This window comes from Melitaea cinxia, chromosome Z, assembly GCF_905220565.1.
Source record: "Melitaea cinxia chromosome Z, ilMelCinx1.1, whole genome shotgun sequence".
In the NCBI taxonomy this organism is placed as follows: Eukaryota; Metazoa; Arthropoda; class Insecta; order Lepidoptera; family Nymphalidae; genus Melitaea; species Melitaea cinxia.
Window position 1 is genome coordinate 8,729,921 of NC_059424.1, and position 22,386 is coordinate 8,752,306.

At 34.6% G+C, this 22,386-nt stretch overlaps 1 protein-coding gene and 1 long non-coding RNA gene across 2 annotated transcripts; both read right to left on the minus strand.

The window, feature by feature from the left end:
* Window positions 1-12,399: 12,399 nt before the first annotated feature.
* LOC123668706 (3-hydroxyacyl-CoA dehydrogenase type-2) lies at window positions 12,400-18,733 on the minus strand. The gene is made up of 6 exons (XM_045602410.1): window positions 18,589-18,733; window positions 18,324-18,488; window positions 18,088-18,252; window positions 17,811-17,939; window positions 14,891-14,999; window positions 12,400-12,658 (listed from the first exon to the last, which is right to left on the minus strand). The coding sequence occupies exons 1-6, from the start codon at window positions 18,595-18,597 to the stop codon at window positions 12,468-12,470; spliced, it is 768 nt and encodes a 255-aa protein (XP_045458366.1). The 5' UTR covers window positions 18,598-18,733; the 3' UTR covers window positions 12,400-12,467.
* Window positions 13,115-14,085, minus strand: LOC123668714. The gene is made up of 2 exons (XR_006745630.1): window positions 13,983-14,085; window positions 13,115-13,726 (listed from the first exon to the last, which is right to left on the minus strand). It is a non-coding gene; the product is annotated as an uncharacterized LOC123668714 (long non-coding RNA).
* Window positions 18,734-22,386: the final 3,653 nt, after the last annotated feature.

The following is a 22,386-nucleotide window of genomic DNA, read 5'->3' on the forward strand; positions in this document are numbered from 1 at the left end:
CTTACAGACAGACAACGCACGCAGCTTCACACGCTTTAGACGCTTTATCGAATGCAAAGCTGATCTGTGATGGTTATGACATAGTTAGGTACATTTAGGCTGTGTGGGTTACACATGTCCGTACTTTAGGGACAAAACGACAGATTGTGACCAATTATGAAATAAATTCTACTTGTCTATATCCGCTTTAAGATTTGGCTTCTTCATTAATTTTAAATTAGAGTGATACACGAACTATACGAGTGGCTCTTTCTTTTTCATATAAGTTTTTTTTAATCCTCCTTATACAAACGATATTATTACACTGACGACCATGTTAACAGAAATAACTTCGCACATTACCATTTTAGGTTACCATTTTATACAGTATTTATATATTTATACCAATATTAATATTAAAATGATCATATCACAGTATTATTTTTTGATTACTAACATTTAAATCAAATTGTTGTCATGATTATAATCACGCTAGTAAATATCGAAAGAATATATCGATTTTAAAATAAACCGTTACCATTTATTTACATTCATAGTATTTTATTTCGCACTTGTATATATTACATATATTTTATATGTTTATTTATATAATATAAGGGGTGATTATTGAAACAAACTCAAATCATTTCGTAAAAACTGGAGTATGTATAATTGTCTATTTAGAGTTATATAAAATTATATCTGCCGTATATATTTAAGACGAAAATTCTTTGAACAAAATGTATTCTGTAATATATTTGACACATCTGTGGTAACAAAAAAATATAGGTCGTGTGCCATTAGTTAAGTGTTTTATACAGGGTTTGTAGCCGTGGTCTGCCCTTTCGGCTAGCCAGTCGCATACAACGCTTTTCATTTAACGTAATGCTCGTTTACGTTTTCAATTAATTTGTTAAAATACTTAGGACAATAACAATTTTTAAGGTGCCAGTGTTCAATATTTTGTATTCTATTGCCTTTCCGATCGCTACTCTGTGTCACGCGTCTCATTAAAACATGAACACAATAAACATAATATTTATTAACCGATATGATTGTATGTATGCTTATAATGTTAAAGTCTACTGTCTACTTTTAAGGATAGGTTGTAATAATCGGAATATGTTGTACTTTAGCGGTCGTGTAAGTAATATACATTTATATTTATGAATTTAAGTCGATAAGTATTTGAAAGTGTAAGTTAGACGCTGAGTGTTCTTTGTAAATGTCAATGTTGAGTTCAACTAGGAGTTAAGGTAGTCGTACGCCCGCCGCTCCCTTCGTTCAGATTCGTTCGCGCATTCGCCGTGACCGGAGGCGGCCGTGTTATTTCTTACACTTCAATTTAGTCTGTCATCATCACATATTTCATTCGATAATTAACAAACCTTAGGCCATCGGTTACTGGATGGGATTGTATGCGTCACACACATTCCAAAATAACATTAATAGTAACGCTTAGTGACGCACGACGAACGCGTTACAATTTGTAAGTTAACCACTTTGTTGTTCATTAACGATAAGTTAGATTTAATCTCAGTCGATGTTGTTTATTTTAGCCTGTGTATAGTATTCTAACGGTTTAAGTTAATGTGAGGGCGAGAACTTGAGCGAATCGACGGGCTAAAGCCTAAAGGTTTCATATTAGTTGTAGTTCTTAAGTACCTAAGTGATTATATCTGTTGCACCTTTCTTTATTTCGCGAGCCGTGTTAGTTATATTTTATTGAGTAATTGTACATATAGATAGGGCGAGGTAAACACAGTTTTTTTTTTCATCGTAAATGGTTATCGTTGAATCTATGGGGCTGGCAAATTATAATGCAATGTCGCATTTGCTGTTAAATAAATCTATCTATAGGTGTAATATATCTATTTATGTTTCACTGTTTGTAAGGCAGCCGTGAGGCCACGATTCTGGTGTTGAAGCTCTGGAATTTATTAAGATGCGTAACATCTCAGTCTATCAAATACGTAGTATGAAGACTGTAAGTCATCAGTACCAGAGCACCTAACAAGCACGCAAGTCGGAACGCGTCCCTCGCATCTCGGTCCAGTGACCTTTTTAATTATTATAAATTTATAGTACATATGTGTATAAGTACCCCACATAAACTAAGCCACAAAGTATAAGTGGATCAACTTCTATATTAACTGAACGCAGAAACACGAAAATAAAAATAACTATTTTAATGTATTCACATCACCTCAGACATCACTGTATATGATTGGTAATGATTCGAACAATGCATTAGTTTACAATTTAATATTATTTAAGTGACATAGTTTTAATATTCTTTAGTGCACAAGTTTTGCGGGATATGTAACACATCGCAGCGTCAAGTACTTAGCTTAACATGTGTCGTTCAGTTAATACTGGAGCAGTCGAGAGATACCTTAACATTGTACCATGTCCATTACCTCACATATTATCTTTTGTACATTTCAAAATAAAGATTATTGTTGTATTTTAAAGTGATCATTGTTCATTTTTTTTTCATGTTTTTAAATTGAAACACGACAATGAATTATGTTTAGGAGGCCACTTAGATACATTTGTATGACAGTGTCATTTGTGTATCTTCACTCGTCAGTATATTTATTTTCTTTGTGATTAATAAATATTGTGAGACGCACGTACGCGCCGGCGGTGCCTGTTTGCGCCGCCGACCGTTATTGTAGAAATAAATAATATTTTCGTTTAAACGATTGTTTTCTTTACTGATCATATAACATAAATCTTGTAACAGTCAATGCAGTCGCGTAAATGCATTTTTATGAAATTATTTGATTTGTAGAGAAACTAGTAATTTTAAAAATTCAATTTTAAGAATTAAACTAAGTTCTTTTTACGTTTCAATGATATAATAGCAAATGTGCTAATGGCCGTACATAGAAAAATGAATATGAAAATAATTTTAAAATGACTAATCGCGACGACTAAACGGCAAAGCGCCTGCACAAATTAAGTAGCACTAAAATTCTGAATTTCCGTTATAGTTTGCCGACCCTACATAAATTGGATAAGGGCAGGAAGATGATGATATAGCCTTAACAGTGTGGATCTCGTTTTTCACTAATCTCTCACGACACTTCACGACAGACTCAATAGGAGATATCGGAATGGTCTCTGGGAGATAGAGTATATCGTAATACCTACTAAAGTGTAATAACTAAATATGTTTGAACTATTTTAAATAACTCATGAGTGAAAGTCAACTCTTTGGTCCGCACTATTGGCGGCTCGACCTAATGAGCGCTGGTGCAGTGCACTCCCAAGAAAATTACATAAGTAGGTTAAATCTATATTGCATTACATACCATCCTTACATAAAATCTTTCCCATTGCCTTTACAATAGTCTATTATAATACGTACATTTGGCATGAAGTTGTAATGTGTTGGTTGGAGCGCCAATATATTATGAGAAATTATCCTAATCCGACGCCCGACTTTGCTATCTGCAGATTCAGGCGTGCGGGGTGCGGGGATAACTTGCCTATGCGCTGCTTCCGTTCTTATGTATACAAAGAAACGTGTCGGCTTCGTCGCTATTTTACAGTTTTTCTTTTAAATAACTATTAAAAATAGTTTATGCGCGACATTATGTGATAAAATGGAAAGTGTATGTTTTAATATACTGCATGAAAAGACTCGAAATGCGCCTCGAACTAAAATTATACTTACTATCTACTTATTCAAAAATGTAGTACGAAAAAAGTACTTTTACGCGTGTTTTTAAATATGAATAATATTTCAAAACACCTTGGTTGTATGGATGTGAAGAAACTAATAAATTAGTTTGTTTTCCGTGTCTGGTCTTTGGAGCTGGCGCCTGCAGTGGTGGTGAATCTGCATGGATGGAATGGAATTTCTATACAAATAAAATAAATAGTAAGCTCTAGTTTTTCGTTCATTTTTCTGTGAAACCCCATCAAAAAATGTCACGGGCCGCCTCTGGTCTTCAAAAATTTGTAAGAAAACAAGTCTTCTACCATTTTAATAATAATAAAGTTTTAATACACGAGCTATCTTTTGTTTCAATAAGCCTATAGCTTCTTCATTATGTGGCTACCTACCACATCGAACTATTATTACTTGAGTAGTAATAGTAATTCAATGAGGCTACTACAATATAACTTGCCTGATACCATTACCTTTTAAACATTTAACCTTACCGATACCTTTATCTTAAAAATGCCTTTACCGTTCATAACCTCAAACCATTACCGTTACCAAGAAGCATGACGCGTTCGTGAAACAGGAAGTAAATAGCTCTGAAAAGAGCTGTTTTAATGTTCGAGAAAAAAGATTGTTAGCTCTGAAAAGAACTGTTTTATGTTCGTGAAACAAGACGTCTTTAGCTCTGAAAATAACTGTATGTAAATAGAAGTATCACAGCACACCATGCAAGAAGCACCACCAATCATATGCACTGATCTTCACAGAAGTCTTCAAGCCAACTGGCACGTGCTCTTCGTGTACATCGTTGCGATGTATAGTTTCGCCACCGCCGAGTGAAGTACACGTCAGACGTCCGTTCGCCGCGCCGATCGCCGCCGAAAAGAGCGAGCCACGTTTTTTTTTTTCGAATTGTGGAGTGATGTTGGCCCTATCGGCCTTTACAGCGTCACTGGTGAGAGGGGCCGGGTAATATAGATACCGGCCGCGAAGGAAGAAGGGGAGCCCTCTGGGAGGGCTCGGGGAAAAACACACGCCCTAAGGGTGTCTCCTAGCGAGATCGCATCTCGGCTTAGAGCGTCGTGGGAGTGGAGAAGGTGCTACACTGAGCGCTGAGACGGCTTACGGACGGTCCGCTACGCGCCTAGGCGCGTGCGAGCTGTCAGAACGCGGGGACCTCGCCCTCGTCGGCGGGGGCGGTGTGTGTGTGTCCTGTGCGTGGTGGTGTATATGGCGTTAAGCGTCGTGATCCTATCGTCAAGATCAGTTAAGACGTGCATGGGACGTCTTTTTACTGTCTGTACGTTTCCTCTACCTACGTATTTGTAAGCCTCTGCTACAAGAGGGTTTGGGTGACTGCGCGCCCTCTCAAAATACGCCTTAGCGAGTATTTTGAGGTGCTTTGCGATCGAATCGATTTTAAGGTCGCGATGTAAGTCGACATTACGCACCTACTGCGGCGAGTACGTGGCAGTGCGTAAAAACTTGTTCTGAATGATTTGAAGCCTATGGATGAGCGTCGGCTTCACATGAGCGAAGACAGGGCACGCGTAAATCATAATAGGTCGTACGCAGGCCTTGTATAATGTCGTCTTATTTCTAAGAGACATTTTACTCCTCCCGCATAGCAGTGTGCAATCGACTCTAAAGTATCACATCCTACAGAGTGGGTCAATTCTTTAGTTATTGTTCACAAGCCTAACGGAGATTTGAGGTTGTGCTTAGACCCTAAGGACTTAAATGAGGTTATCAAAAGGCAACACTTAGAACTACCTACTCTTGAGGAGATCACTAGTAAACTTTCAGGTGCTAAATATTTTAGCACTCTAGATGTAAAAAATGGATTTTGGAATATAAAGTTATCTGCGGCAAGCTCTGATTTATGTTGTTTTAATACTCCGTTTGGTAGATACAAATTTCTAAGAATGCCTTTTGGAATTTGTAGTGCGTCTGAAGTTTATCAACACCGGATGCGTCAAATACTAGATGACTTAGATGGGGTTGATGATGGGATATATTGACGATATTTTGATTTGGGGTAAAACGAAACAAGAACATGATAAACGTCTTAAAAATGTATTCGATAGATTGAGACAGGAGAATGTAAAACTAAATAAGGATAAACGTAAGATTGACGTACAGCAGTTAAAATATTTAGGACATATTATAAGCAAAGATGGTATTACACTTGATGATAGTAGGATAAAAGCAATCGTATCTATGAAAAGTCCAAAGGACAGAAAGGAACTAGAAATATTTCTTGGAGTAATTAACTATGTTTCTAAGTTTATTCCAAATTTTCAAAATTTATTTTCACCATTGAGAAGTTTGTTAAAAAAAGACGTAAATTTTATCTGGTTAGAGCAACATGAAAGAGTATATAATGAGTTAAAAAAGATACTAACTAAAAAAACCCGTATTACAATTTTTTGATGAAAAGTTACCGGTAATTCTTTCCGTTGATAGTTCTAAGGATGGATTAGGCGCTGTATTATTACAAAATGGATTACCAGTGGCTTATGCATCAAAAGCTTTAAGCGAATGTCAGCAGCACTACGCGCAGATTGAAAAAGAGTTGTTGGCAATTTTGTTTGGCTGTGAAAGATTTAATCAGTTCATATTTGGTAGACATACAACTATTGAAATCGATCACAATCCATTAATAGGTATATTGAAAAAACCATTGAATTCCACTTCGCCACGTTTACAACGTATGTTAATCAAGTTGCAAAAATAAAATTTTTAATTTAGTCTATAAGCGTAGCAAGGAATTGTATATAGCAGACACTTTATCTAGATCCTTCGATACGGATGACAGTCTGCAAATTGACCTAGAAGAGAGTAATATTAATCTAGTGATAGAAACATTAAACATAAGTGAAAAGCAATTAAATAATGTTCAAAACTTTACGAGAAATAACGAAGAAATGAAGTTGTTAAAGGAATTTATCCTTAAAGGTTGGCCAAGCCATAAAATCTCTGTACCGGAGAAAATAAGATCTACTGGCATGTAAGAGACAGCTTGACATATAAGTCAAAGTTGATATTCAAAGGCAATTCTTTGGTAGTGCCACCTGAATTAAGAATTTTCCACATTTAGGCATAACAAAAACGTTGTTGCGAGCAAATGAGGCTATGTTGGCCCAGAATGGTACACGAAATCACAGAATTAGTATCGCGGTGTGAAACATGTAAGCTTTTTAGTAACAATAATAAAAAAGAGACTTTAATTCCACATGCGGTACCACAGTTACCGTGGGAAAAAGTGGGTATTGATTTATTTCATTTATATGGTACTGATTATTTAATTGTAATAGATTATTATTCCAAACTTCCAGAGATTACTGCGTTAAAAGAGATAAAAAGTGAAGATATCATTGATAAGTTAAAACAAATATTTAGTAGACACGGCATTCCACGAAAAACATTTAGTAGCGGGGGGCCGCAGTTTTCCAGCATGAGTTTTAAAACGTTTGCTAATCAATACAACTTTGAGCATATTATGTCTAGTCCAGAATATCCACAATCAAATGGCATGGTGGAAAGAGAAATACAGACCATTAAAAATTTGTTTAAAAAGGCTATACATGAGAAAAAAGACCCATGCCTAATATTATTAGAATTCCGTAATACACCAATATCTAATACAATTGCATCTCCTGCAGAAAACTTATTTAATAGAAAAATAGACCCCTATTTTCCTATTGTTCCCATTAATCAGAAATGTTTTTACCCAAAAGTCAACCGAAATTTAAGAGAGAAGTTAATAGAAAAGCAAAATAAAGACAAATATTTTTATAATAGGAATAAAAAAGATCTAAGACCAATAGAAACAGGGGAAGGCGTGTTATTTAGGATAGGGAGATTTTGGAAGAAAGGAATTATTAAAGGAAAGACAAATGATAGGACGTACAAGATAGCAAATGAAAATGGGAGGATATTTGTTAGAAATAGGTTTTACATAAAGCCTCTAAATATGATTCCTTTTTACATTCCCAATGTCGAGAATCAAGAAAGTGACGCAATCACACCATCACAACAACAACCATCATCACCATCAACATCCTACTATACAACATCATATGGTCGGGTAGTTAGACCTCCGGTCAGGTATGGTCAGGAGTAAAAAGGGAAGATGTTGTATAATTTATATTTAAACTATTTGGATTAGATTTGCTATGTGACGAATGTAAGAATGGAAAAAGAAAAATAAACGTCAGATAAAAAACTGAACTATGGTTTCACTGTCGTAATTAATATATTTTAAATATTAATAAATGCAAGTATAACATTAGGAGAGAAGTGAGGCGGGCGGTGAGTTTCAGAGTCTTTTACAGTAACTCTGATAGGTGGATTTAGCCGTCTCAAGGCTAATATTTTTTCGTTCCATTTTGTTAGAAATTGCGTTCCACAACGCTTTGTCCTGAATGTAGATGGGCGGCAGCTTTTTGATCGTTCGGCCGGGCGGGGGCGCTGAATGCGCGTGGAGCGAAGAGCTCCAAAGTTGCGGAGAGAGCCGCGAGAGCGGCGGGTGAGGGGTACGAGGCCCCCCTCAGGGGAGGGGGGGTGCTGTGGTCGCACTACGTTTGGACGGCAGGGACTCTTTGGCTACCTTAGCCTTTCGTTTTTTCAGCTGATTGCGAACCGGTTCGAACCCTTCGGAGTCCGAAGAGTCCGAGAGGGGTGACTTCGGAGACGCGTCGCTGCGTTCCTGGTCGGAATGCGCAACATCCATGCAAAATTCTTCGCGGCGATCTTCTTCCATCTCGGGAGAGGCCGGGCATTCGGGAAGCGAACCCACTGTGGAGACGACGGAGGGAGGGGTTAATTCGCCTAAGAGGTCGGCGTAGACCTCTGGGTATTTATGCTGTAAGAGAACCATGAATTTCTCCATGGTTTTAGTGGCGTCCATAGTGAACGCGGGCTGATTCTTAACAATAAAAATAGATGTTGTTTCTCTCCTGCCGTAGGGCAGGGGCGAGTGTGTACCTACATGTGTACCCTAATGTCTCTGCCCTTAGGTGGCCAATATGTATGCCTAGGACTAACCTGTACCTCCAAGTGTGTTGATCGGCTCCGGGAGGATCACTGCACTACACTGACCTAATTGTAAAGTCTATTGTGCGTACTGTTCTTCGGCGAGTTGCTCTGTCATAGAGCGAGGGCGGGCGACTGGGTAGTCGCCAGGTAGGCGCGCGGTCACGCTTTGGAAAGTGGACGCGAGCGGTCGGCAGGGGCCGTGGAGCGTGTGAACGCACTACGAGCGGTCTGCAAAGACGTCTGAACAGGTCGGAGCGTGGCTGCGGAATCTTCTATAGCGAGCCACGGGAACGTATGTCCTATGATAACTATAAATAGGTCATAGGTTCCCGTAGCTCCGAGTTTTGACGATGCGCACGTGTCATCGACAGCGGTACGCGTGGAAACAGAGCCACGTGCAGGAAAGAGACGCAGAGCACAAGTAATCATTGTCTGATTGGTCATAGAACTTATTTACTATTCCGATACGTAATTTTTTATTGTGAATACTTTTGTATAAATTTTACCATTTTTGTTTAATAAATACATTCGATCGACACCTTCTGAGTAAGACCTTTTATTTCGACACAACAATAGTCCCTAAAATTACGTCCCTGCAATTCGTACTAAAATGCCAACAGATAGTATAAAAGTGCTACTATTATCAGAAATACTTATTTCAATTGGTGAAATAATTTCGGAATGTTTGAGTTGTTATTGTCAGAAGTTTTTAGATACATACATACATAAGAAAAAATTAAGAAAATTGCGCAGAAAATTAGAAAATTTAAGAATTAACCACCATAATACACAATTATTATTTTCTAATCTAACCTTAGCGCTTTGGACAATATAAACTTTTTGAATGTAACCTTATGAGTTATGACTTTGACATAGAATTCACAGAATATTGGTAATAAGCTATAAAACTTATTTAAAAAAAATTAAGTTATAATAAAAAAATAAAAAAGATAAATCACGTGTCTGCCCTAGCGTAATTAATTTGTAATAGTTTAGTTACTAACAGCTGTAGTCTCAGTTTGACATTAAATGTTTGTGTTGTTTTAGGTTAAGGTGTAACAATGAAAGTCTGACTATTTTGCTTGTTTTCAGAATTAAATTGAGACTGTTATCTCAACCGCACCAACACATCAATCTCCTGCGTGTGTTTTTCTCTCTACGTGACATTGGCGGAATCCAGCGTGACCAGATTTAGTAGATTTCTACTTTTTTGATAGATTTCCAGGTACCGTTAACAGTATCTAGTAGGTAAAAATTATTTGGTATATTTTGGTAGATTTCCTGCTTTTCAACTATTCTGGTGCTTTTTTTTCTTCATATGGCAAACACCTCGAAAAATGCAAGGTTTTCTTCTTTTCATCGAATGGATTGTAACTATCTCTTTATACTATTATTAATATTTCGAGAGGAAAAGTCGTTGGGGAATCCCACACGTATTGGAAAAAATTGATTAGGTAGGTTTGTCTTTAATTTTTATTCTTTTTGTAACCGTACGTGTCATGAGCCAGTGATGTAAAAGTTACCGATTTATCGGTGCAACTCCCGATTGGATTGGTGAATAAATACCGATAATACGATTTTAGGGTTTAATCTCTCTATTTACACCATTTTAGCACATAAAACTTAAATTATACGAGTTTTGAGGTTTGTATTTTTCAGCACTGTTTGTACCTAAATTTAACTTAATTCTTGGAGGCATTTTATACTGGTCTCTTACTAAACAATCCAATCTAAGCTGTATTTCATAGGTACTAAGAATTTAATATTATTGTCCTTGGAATGTAGGGGGTTCGCACAGTTATTAATTCCGAGTGAAACACAAAATTTCAATACAAAGTAGAATAGATTAAAAATGCCAAGAAATAGGACTTTCAAATCAAATTACCATGGACTCAAAACAGCTTTATGATAATGTTACCCAAAATAAAGAAGAATAACCCTTACTAGATTACAATTTTAAAGTTACCTATATTTCTGTAGATTTTAATTTTAAGTAGTAAACATTGATTTATTTAATTTATGGTGTTTTCTTTGTTTATCTTATTGTTTTATCGTTATAATGACGAGAACAATTATGCTTCTTCGTTGTAACACAACCGCAAAGAAAGGTAATAGATTTTTAGTATTTTCTTGATCTTTTGGTAGAATTTAGTAGTTTTTAACCTCCACTATCAGTAGATTCGTTAAATGAAATCTGGTACCACTGGCGAAATCATCCGTGCTACACTGGCACAACTAAAATCCATTAAACCAATCAATCAATTACTTTAATATTTTTTTTTATTATTTCCATTTTCCTCGTTAAGACACGACGTCTGTCAGGTCAGCTAGTTTTATATAAAATATTATAAAATTATTGTACAAAAACATTAGAAGATAAATCTTAAAATTGGTCCCAATTAATTCGTTTTAACTTACTTGTACTATTTACATAATCTGTTTTCCGAAATAGAATTCGAGGTACTGTTAAGAGCCATTTCACAAAAATCGGTAACAATCCGCGAAATTGTAATATTTTGACGTCGTTAATCTCAGTGTTGGATGCAATAATGTAATTTATATTCTTGAAATATAATAGAGCAACCTTTGTTGTAGTCGCTAGTCAGATCAGAATTTTGATTTATATTATGTGTATAAAATTATTAACCTTTTCATCAGCCTCCTCCCTGGGTAAACGGTCGCAATGTATACTTTGAAGTCCTACTTTTCAATAAAATATCGTAATATGTGGAATATAATTTTGTTGCGGACTATCACAGATTTTTATTCCATTTGTATCTCTATTAAACGATAAAAATAATTTAAAGTTACGAATATTTTCCAAGTAAGTACAATTTAAAAAGCGATATTTTTCTTAGAAAAACTAAGAAATTTTAACGAACTATCTTCATCAAAGTAAACTTATATCAATAAGGAATACAAAAAAAAATAATTAAAAGATGTTACCATTTTTAATACATTTTATATTAAATAATAAAAAGATAATATATATTACCACGCATCAAGCCCAGTAAATCAGTCGAGCTAGCGCTCTTAGAGTAAGGTCCACGCCAAATTCTGCGCAGCCTTCTCTTTCGCTCACACAACGCAAAAAACCGCATTTGATACTTTCATAATAAAATATAAATAAAATAAACATATTACGAAAATGACTGTAAAATAATATAATGATAATTTCTGTAAACAAATGTACAATTTAATTTTCTTTTCTCACATTATCAATACAAATAGGCATTTCAATCTGTTTGTCTTGTTATTTGTTAATTAATATGTTTGTCGGTGTCGATGTCATTAAATGCTATTTTATTCATATCGTAAATATTAGATTCATTCGTAAACTGAAAAAACTAAATCAATTTAAAAAAAAATGTTTCATAAAATTGATTTTTTATTTTTATTTTAAATTTATTGACTGTTGTTATAATAACATCCTTAAAATTTTTAACAAATTAATTATGTAAAAAACATTTTATACCATAGTTATTAATTTTTATTATACATTAGAAAATGATCAAGATGGTCTTTTGGTTGTCACATTATACTTACTAGCACAAAGATCGCGCGGCTCGTACGACTCGCGCGATGCGACCAAATTTACCTAAACTTGCAGAGCGTAAAATTGTGAAATGGCTCTTAACTCCTTCATAAATCGAAGATAATTTTCAGTATGTGGTAATATCATTTAAATGACTAATTAAAAATATTATTAAAAATCATTTATTTATAACAAAATGCATATAATTTGTATTAAACATTATTCGGCAAAAATTCAAGGTTGCATTCTCAATGAACCGTCAATTCGTATAGTTTCACCATTCAGCATAGGGTTTTGTATAATGGTCTGAACTAGTAAAGCAAACTCCTCTGGACGGCCGAGACGAGATGGGAATGGCACAGTTGCTTCTAGTGCGCGAAGACCAGCCTCCGGTAGTGATTCTAACAATGGAGTCCGGAATAAACCTGTATCAAAATTATTATTTTACTAGTGTAGTACTATTGTACAAACTAATTTCAATTGTATTAATACCCAATAAGAATGCAAATAATTCGTTCACATTTTGAATTTGAAAATATTTAGCTAGAAGATTCTTTATACTGTTTCTTTTTATTAAGAATTTTTAATTTATGTAACATAAAATAGAAGTCTCGTTAATTGATATAACATTGCACACATCTCTCGTTTATTACAAATTTTGTGACACATTTATTGCTAAGTGAAGTAGCTAAGTTAGCAGTAAAAAGGTTGATAACAATTTTATGTCCTAAATGTTGTAATCTTCATGCTATATAAGAAGTTAGGTGTGATATATAAACAAAATAAACAGTACCTGAGTTTTATATTATATTAGCTATGATACCCGTCTTCGCTCGGGAGTTAGTATGAGATTACGTGGTAGTTGAAATAAAAAAATAAACTATGACGTAAAAAGTAAAAAAAAAAATATTGAAGACATTTTCTCATTATTTACACTACTTGTTTATAAACATCATTTTTCATTTTATTGGCCGGGGTATATATATATATATATATATATATATATATATGTATATACATATAAATTTTTCGAATTTCCTACTCTTGAGCAAGCTACATATAGCTGATCGTGAGAGAAGCAGGATTCTTTGAGGTTGATGCCACAATATTTTAAAGTTTGCCCTTGCACTTTGTTAATTGTAAAACTAAAGGCTAATTTAATTGGAAACTACGATCTTTTAAATTGAAATGGCAATTCAGAAGAGATCAGTGGTATTCTAGGTATAAATACTGGGTGTCCTTTGTTCTTTTCAGAAATAAGTTCATGCCTCCTTTGTTAGATTATCTTTTAAAATTCTCGATTCTTCAATACTTTTATTTTCTTTTCTTTCTTCGCTTTTTCTACTTCTCAGGGTGCTCATTCTGGTTCGTTGATTTTGTAAACGTGCTTCGTGCTCTTCTTCCGTTTCATTTCTTCGATATTCTTTTTGTTTCCGCCGTTTCGCTGCAGAACCGGCAAGATCTCCTCCTCTTTTACGTCTAGGCATTGTATTCTGTAAAATATAAATAAAAAAAAACATTTTATAGACAAATATATTGTTACGTAAACGTGGGGTACGTTGAGACAAAGAAAAAAAATTATTTAACCCTCAAGTGGTCGCGCGATATTTTGTTTACGGCCAAAAGTATATAGAAGGCATCGTCGCACAAAGTCGCGCGACTGCTTGAAGGTTAAGGAAATTACAATTAAAAGAAAAGAAAAAAAAAAAAACATTTGAATTAATTAAACATACTATTAAAAATACTCACATTTGATATTTCACAATAAAGGCTCACAAACAACTTTTTTCTTCTTCGCTTCAAAATCGAGAATTAATTAAACACACTATTAAAAATACTCACACGTGATACTTCAAAAGTTCAAAATAAAGGCTCACAGATAACTTCTTTCCTTTTCGTTTCGAAATCGCTTGTTTCGCTGTTCAAATCGAACTAACTCTGGCGGGTGACACCATGCTCTTATATATTCAGAGAGCTAGGCTCTAGGATATTCGAGAAAGTTTGAGAATATTTTCTTTCTCACACCTTCTAGAATGTTCTCAACATTATCGTCTGCCGTAACAATAGATTCTGCAGCTGTAGCATACATAGTAAAGGGGCGACATTTAAAAACTTAAATTTTAAAATGTTTTTAGAACTAATTTGAATAACTAAAATTATGTCGCTTTAACTCCAAAATATAAGTTAGCTACTGCTGTATAAATACATAAAATTAATTAAAAACTTTATTATAGTAACAAATGTAATTTAAGATTTTTTTAAAATGGGAATTTTAAATTTCGCGCCATTACTACACATGAAGCAATTTTTCGCAGCGCCTTTTGAAATGAAACCCAAATAATCGTTGTTCTGAATGAAGTTCAAATACTCGACAACAGATGGCGCCACTACACTTATTTTCCAAGTTGAAGGGTTGGAAAAGCCCTCATATCTTTAAAAACACGCCCTTTAGGTTAAAACGGGAACTTCCTTGTTCGAGGGGGATAAAAGGCTATCACACTATATAAGCCGCTTTATCGTGCCGGGACTCCTTTTTATGTTTTATCGGCACGCATATTTTATCAACTTAGTTTTATTATATATAATGATAATGATTATTGCAATTATCAGTTTTTCTTTTAAATAAAATTATATACTCAATAAATTTCTTTACATACCCGGAGCTATGGTAACAACTCTTATCCCTTGTTTGCTAAGGTCTCTTGCTATAGGTAATGTCATTCCAACAACACCAGCTTTTGACGCCGAGTATGCAGCTTGTCCTATCTGAAAAAATTAATAGTACCATTTAAAAATTAAAATTGCATATACAAATCTTAATATATACTAATGGTCGCCCAGAAGTCGAAATTCGACCATAATTAAAATTTAAATTAAAGAAAACCGAAATATTATGAAAATAACCTTTTTTAAATTTGACTACAGACTTTGACAATCAGCAAAAGTACTCTTTTACTATTATATGCGTATGTGTGCTGTGTGGCACAAAAAAAGAATATAGCCACCCCCTTTCTTCCCGTGGGTGTCGTAAGAGGCGACTAAGGGATAACAAAGTTCCACTACCACCTTGGAACTTAAGAAGCCGACCGATGGCGGGATAACCATCTAACCGCTGGCTTTGAAACAACAGGCCGTAGACGGGCAGCAGCGTCTTAGGTGCGAAAAAGCCAGCCCTGCGGTCACCAACCCGCCTGCCCAGCGTGGTGACTATGGGCAACACACATGAGTTCACGCATTTTTGGCGCGAACTTGTGGAGGCCTATGTCCAGCAGTGGACTGCAATAGGCTGGAATGATGATGATGATGATGATGCGTATGTGTGTCAAACACATGGTAGTGTATATGTAATTGTTTCTTTGTTGATTTTATATATTTTTATGCATAATTAAAAAATATCTTAGCTTTCTGCATTCCTTCTCTATATAAATTATAAGTGTGCAAAACTTCATAATCCTCCGTCCAGACAATTTTCGTAAAAAGGGGTAGTTTTTGCTTCACGTGTTGATATATACGAGGGGAGGTCCAAAAGTTCGTGAAATGGAAGGGTTTTAAATAAAATTAACCAAGAAATCTATTTTTCCTTTTCAATATAGTCAATCTTAAACTGAATACATTTATTAGATCTATGAATTAATCTCTCTAAGCCATCGTAAAAATATTTTTTATCTTTTGCGTCAAAATGAGCCAAAATTGCCTCCTTTACCCCATTGTCGTCGGAAAATTTCCTTCCCCTTAAGTCTTTTTTTTTTAAATTAGGAAACAAATAAAAATCACTTGGGGCCAGATCTGGACTGTAGGGTGGGTGGACTAGTGATTCGAAGCCATGCGTGTGCAGAGCAGCCATTGCAACTCTGCTCTTGTGAACTGGCGCGTTGTCTTGCAAGAGCATCACACCCTTAGTCAATTTTCCTCGACATTTTTCATTGATGGCCTCCTTCAATTTTTCTAATATCGTTGCGTAGTGTTCTCCGGTTATGGTCCTTCCCTTTTCTTTGTAATCAATCAGTAATATCCCCTCACAATCCCAAAACACAAGAGCCATCAACTTTCCAGCCGACTCCGACACTTTGAATTTCTTTGGCGGTGGTGTCCCCTTTTTATGCCATTGCATGGACTTTTGTTTGGACTCAGGCTCAAAGTGATGAACCCATGTTTCATCTCCGGTAACAATCTGCTTCAAAATCTGAGCAGATGCGTCTCCACACAACTCCAAAAATTGTTTTGATGCATCGACGCGTTGCTGTTTCTGAAGCGGCGTAAACATTCTCGGTACCCATCTTGCACTGACTTTTGTCATACCCAGGTGGTCATGTAGGATTCGCAAAATGGTAGTATCTGATACTCCAACTAATGCAGATAACTGTTTTTTTTTTTTTCAAACAGGTGTCCTCCAGTACAATTTTTCCCACTTTTTCGATGATGTCTGATGCGGTGGCCTAAACTGGCCTTTCCGAGCGGGGGTCGTCTTCAATCGAATCCCGACCATGTTTAAAAAGACCATGCCACTTGTAAATTATTTATTTACTAGGGCACTGTTACCCATAAATGGTTTCCATTTCATTCAAAATGGTTTGAGCGCTCTTTCCTTGCTTGGTAAGGAATTTTATCACAGCATGCTGTTCATTTTTCTCCATAGTTTGTTTTCTTCCGGATTTACTTGTTTAGCAGGCGAGTGTTCGTAAGCGAATGACGCAATAGGGCTGAAACTCAGTTTATATACTAATGACTCCCCAATTAGTATGACCGTAAGCGAGCTACCCTATCCCCACTCCATCCCCTCCATTCCACGAACTTTTGGACCTCCCCTCGTATATATAAATTAGGTGTCACATTGTTTGGCCGCAATGGACTCCTAAACTACGGAAACGATTTTAATCAAATTGGCACATCGTGTGATCTAACTTGAAAGATAGGCTATATATAATTTTGATACATATAATTAAATTAATTGCTTTGCGAAGTTCACCAGGTCAGCTAGTATTCTATATATTTTAGTAATAAAATTTACCATTAATAAACTATTATTTTACTTTAACGCATTGTTGAATACAAATTACTTTCCTCCTTACAATATAAATGTGTATGTTCTTCTTTATTTCATACTAGCTGTACCCTATCATTGCAACGGTTTTTTTTTTGGTTGTACCAACTCAGAAACCTTTATGGGCTCATGCACAACACTTTGCTGAATATCATGACATGATCAAATGCATAGCTTACAATTTTATAAAGGCCATACAGACAAACATTCATTTTTATATATATAGATTTCAGTTTCATGTAATAAATTATTAAATGAGTGTTATTTCAGTGATGAGAAATGTCTAGAATGTTGCTTTAAATTTCAATATAAATTAACTTATTACATTCATAATGATTCAATGTGTATTTAAATTTATTACACAACACAAGGTTACAGTCAACATAATTATAAATTATAATTTTTTAAAGAAACAGGTTAAATGAACACTACAACACTGACTATATGCTTGTTTCTTGGCAGACCAATAAAGGAAATTACATGTTCATAATTTCACAGAACTAGTTAATATTCCAGAAGCACACTGAAGCTTTTACCTGTCCATCGTATGCAGCTATACTGGCAGTATTGATAATAACTCCTCTTTGCCCGTCAGCATCAGGTGCATTCTTTCCAATAAGACCAGCAGCCAGTCGAATAACATTAAATGTTCCTATTAAGTTAATCTGTAAAAGAAGTTACTTTAGGTTAATTTCTCAATATTTGTAACACTTATATGTAATAAAAGAAGCTATTTCGTGGAGTAAGGTTAAAGAGCAATTAACTAAGAGTAATGAAAAAATTATTTATGAATTATTTAAAAGATTATGTAACCTCGACAGTTTTTTTAAATATATTTAAGTCAAAAGGTTGATCTTTCTTAAAATTATAAGTTCTTGTTGCTGTAGCTATCCCGGCACAGTTGACGGCAACATCCAGTCGACCAAACTTATCTACTGTAGCTTGTAGGGCAGCTTTTATGTCCTGTTCTGATGTCACCTGTACAATAAATTATTTTTATATATTACGCTCATAAAATGAAACAATACTAATATATAATATCAACATACATCACCGGGTACAAAAGCTACATTTTGGCCTAACTGCTTTGCAGTTTCTTGGCCTTTGCTATTGGGAAGATCACATATGATGACAGACCCGCCTTGCTTCAATAATTGTTCGGCTGTTGCTCGCCCTAAACCCGATCCTCCTCCAGTTACTAGCCCAACAAGACCCTTGTAAGAAAAGTTACAAATATTTAATTTCAAAATATGGAAGAATTTACTAATCAGTGTAACTTTTTTTATAATTTGAAATGAATTGAGTTGGTTTTACCTTAAACATAATTATTATGTGCTGTAAGACTTATTCAATTAAAACAACTGGTATAAATCGTTAACACTATAATATGCTTCTATATAGTTCAAACTTCTAAGTAACACGACGTAACGACTGTTACTTTGATATTCGTTGAATAATTAATTAAGTACTAAGCTATACAATACTATAGTACGTAATATTCATCATCATTTAATTTTATCATGTATTTGTTTTAAAATATTATCTTATCGTTAAGAACTTTTTTTATAGGTTATTCAAGGTTACCACATGAATGTTAGTTTTCTAAATAAACTTTAAAGATATACATACAGTGTTGCCAACTTTATTTTTACCAACCCACCAAATGAAGCCGTGTAAACCACCAGAAACCACTAAAACTTATTGGCCTCTCAAACCACCAGAATTCCACTTAAAAAAAAATCAAAGACAACGGCTACCTACCTAAATATAATTTGAAAATACAACAACAACAACAACAACGTAATTATTATCATGAAATAAAATAATAATAATTTAAGTTAAGTACTACAGGAAACAATAATTAATGTAACTACAGAAAAAAAGGAAACAAGTAAGTACATAACTACTATAGAAGATCGTCTTCTGATGAATCAGCTTCATCTGCAATTTGTAATGTAACTACTTTCTGGTTTCTGCTTTAGTAACAAAAAAGTAAAATAAACAGATAAAAAAGTAATTTAAACTACATGTTCCGATTCATGCTTAAATAACTTTTGTTAAATTGATTCCAGAAAAAAAATTGTTAGAAACAAATTATAGAGAATTTAATTATTAATAACATTGCTCTGTTTAACAATCTTGATAAAGTTAATAGTTTGTAAGATAAATGATTAATAATGATTCAGGACACAGAGAGGCTGGTGCAGCGAATACTCGTGAGAGCGCGAAATTAACAATTAAAAAACAAGTATACACAATGAAATTTTTTAACATCTCTATTAAAAATATCATTAATTATTGTATATAGAAACTTGTTAATATTGTAAGTAGACTAATTTATGGGAAGTTAAATTTTTGTTATTTCTGACTCTACCTCAATTCTGGTGCTGCGGGAAGTGTACTTATGCTCCGTTCTGCGACTTTCACGCGTTATTTTCGAACAAATTTACGTAAAAACGATCTTTACTGGAAGATCAAAATACGATACGAACTGACCTTTAACGACTGACAAATAGACAGACACTTTTATACAAAATAACGCGTCAGACATAATATTCTAATAAAATTAGTAACATTGCGTGCTAGAATATAGGTATAGAAATTCGGAAAATACCAAAAACCGAATCGGAGCACCCCACTGTCCACATGTTCTTGGTCTGCTCTTCCCCTAGTGTTTTTTTTTAAGATGGAGGCGCGGAGGGAGGGCAGCCCTCGCCCGCCGTGCGAAAGCGCGCGAACGAATGCGTAGAGGAGCGGAGCATGAGTGAGCGTGCTTTCGCAGGCAAGGCGGAAGAGCTGCACTTCCCGCAGCGCTGGAGCCAAGCCTTATTCTAACCTCAAAGGTGGTAGGTTAATTTTTTCCGATTTAAAAATTGAACCTCAAAACTTCAACCACGCTATCTCTGTAACAACGGGGTTTACACCCAAAATAGTTGTCCGGGGGGGTGAAAAACCCACAAAAAGTATTTTAAAGCGCTAAACAGTTTAAAAACAAATTAAAGCAAGATTGAGAAGTAAGTATCATTTACAGATTAAAGAACCAATAGCGAACTGTACTGTTCACTAAACTGACTGACGACTGAGTAAATAAATAACAACTTGGTCTTTCGAATCAAATCAAACTTAACCCAATAGTTGAACATATAAAGTTTATGTTCATTCAAGAAATTCATAAACAATTTTTGGGGAATTTTCAATAGCCGACAGGCTTGAATTCGTTCGGTCTTGCCTACACAACAAAATATACCATTTTTGCCTGTTGTGTGTGCCTGTAAAAAAATCCTAGAGAAATACCAGAACATTCTTTAGTGGTAAGCTATGTAGCTTACCACTAACTGGAACAAACCTAAACCACTAAAAAATCCACTAGCCACTAAAACCATTTTTTTCCCGCCAAAAGGGGTGTCTAAACCACCAGATCTAGTGGAAAATCCACTAAGTTGGCAACACTGTATACATATATGTAAAAATTAATTGCATTACGTACTATTTTTTTTTTCAATTTTATTTAAAGTATTAATTAAAAGTATAAAAATATTATAGATTTATATTTTTATATAAGCATTATAAATATTATAATCATTATAATTATAATCGTTAATACGGAATATCCAGGGCAGGGCTGCCAGGTGCACAAAAAGTGTGATCGTACGCCAACTCCAAAAAAAATCGTATGCCAAGGAAATTTTGAAATAAAAAGATCGTACAGCCTTTAAGACTAAGTACTAATTTTTTATTATAAATTATCAAAATTCGTTTAGTTTTAGAAAATAAATGTAATAAAACTATCTGTTACACTCATACAAAATTTTCTGTGGTCATATTTTTTAATAAAAGAATTTGTTGGGTTAAACTTCGTAAAATTTTCGTTTCTTCTTAATTGATTAATTAGCTAATAATTTGCACTTACGTGTATCATTGGATAAACTGTTTCTAAGTTTTGTTTTGATTAAATAAACTTCGCTGAATGCTCGTTTACAATTTGCACAGTAATGGGGAAAACATAACAAATTTATAGCAAATTGAGCCAGTGTTTTATAAGTTTCAAATTGTTTTTTATTTCAAAATGTTTTTTTTTTCAAATCGCAGTTAATACCGAAAGAGAAAATATCTATATTATATATATTAGTTTTGTTAGAAATCAAACAAATACAGCTCTTATATGATTATGATTAGACTTCATTCAAGTAAAAGATCTAGGCACGCGTTAGGTAGTTGGGGTAGTTCTCCTAAATTCATGCTTGCCGGTGGATGACGTTTTTTTAATTATGAAATGCTTCCAGGTAATAGGAATATAAAAATCTTACATTTTCTGTACGATCTTGGTCTAGCGATCGTATATGAGTAAAAATGCAAAAAAATCGTATGAGTACGATTAAAATCGTACATCTGGCAGCCCTGATCCAGGGACACATCCCTTCAGTATGGCTTTATCAAAGATAGAGTCTCCATCTGTTATTGGCCCCGGAACTTGGAAGTCTTTACATAAAAACAACTCTCAACAAATGGCTCTTTACAGACCTTTGTTCAAAGACATGTCAGTCTAATGTTATTAAATGCAAATAAAGTGCTACCTACCCTATATTACATTACTTGGTCTATGGTGTTACCTATGGAGTTGGTTGTAGCTTCATGTCCATATTGTGTTTTTTCTGTAAATATGTGCCCTGTATTCCTCCGCTTTACTGGTTGAATATCATTTTGGAAATTGTGGTGATCAGTGTGATCATTGCATCGAAATAGTTTATTTGTCAATTTATTTCTGTAACACATTTATATTAACCGAATGCAAAATGATATATGAAACAGCATTAAAAATTAAGCGATTTCGATACAAAGATTAATAATAAAGTACTTTTTTGTTTTAGTTTTGTTAATTATTGGCGAAACAAAAACAACAAAGTACTATAATAATAAATTTTGAGCTATATGTAGTATGAAGAGGTAGATTTATATAGGTGTATTGATAATTAGTTCGGGGCCAAAAGTCTAGATGGCGCTGTTTCAATTAGGTTGGCTGAAATAGACCTTGAGAGGGCTCTCTGTTTCTGTAAGTATTACTATAATCTGTGGGAATATCCTTCACCTTAGTGATGTTCACTTCATGGTGTT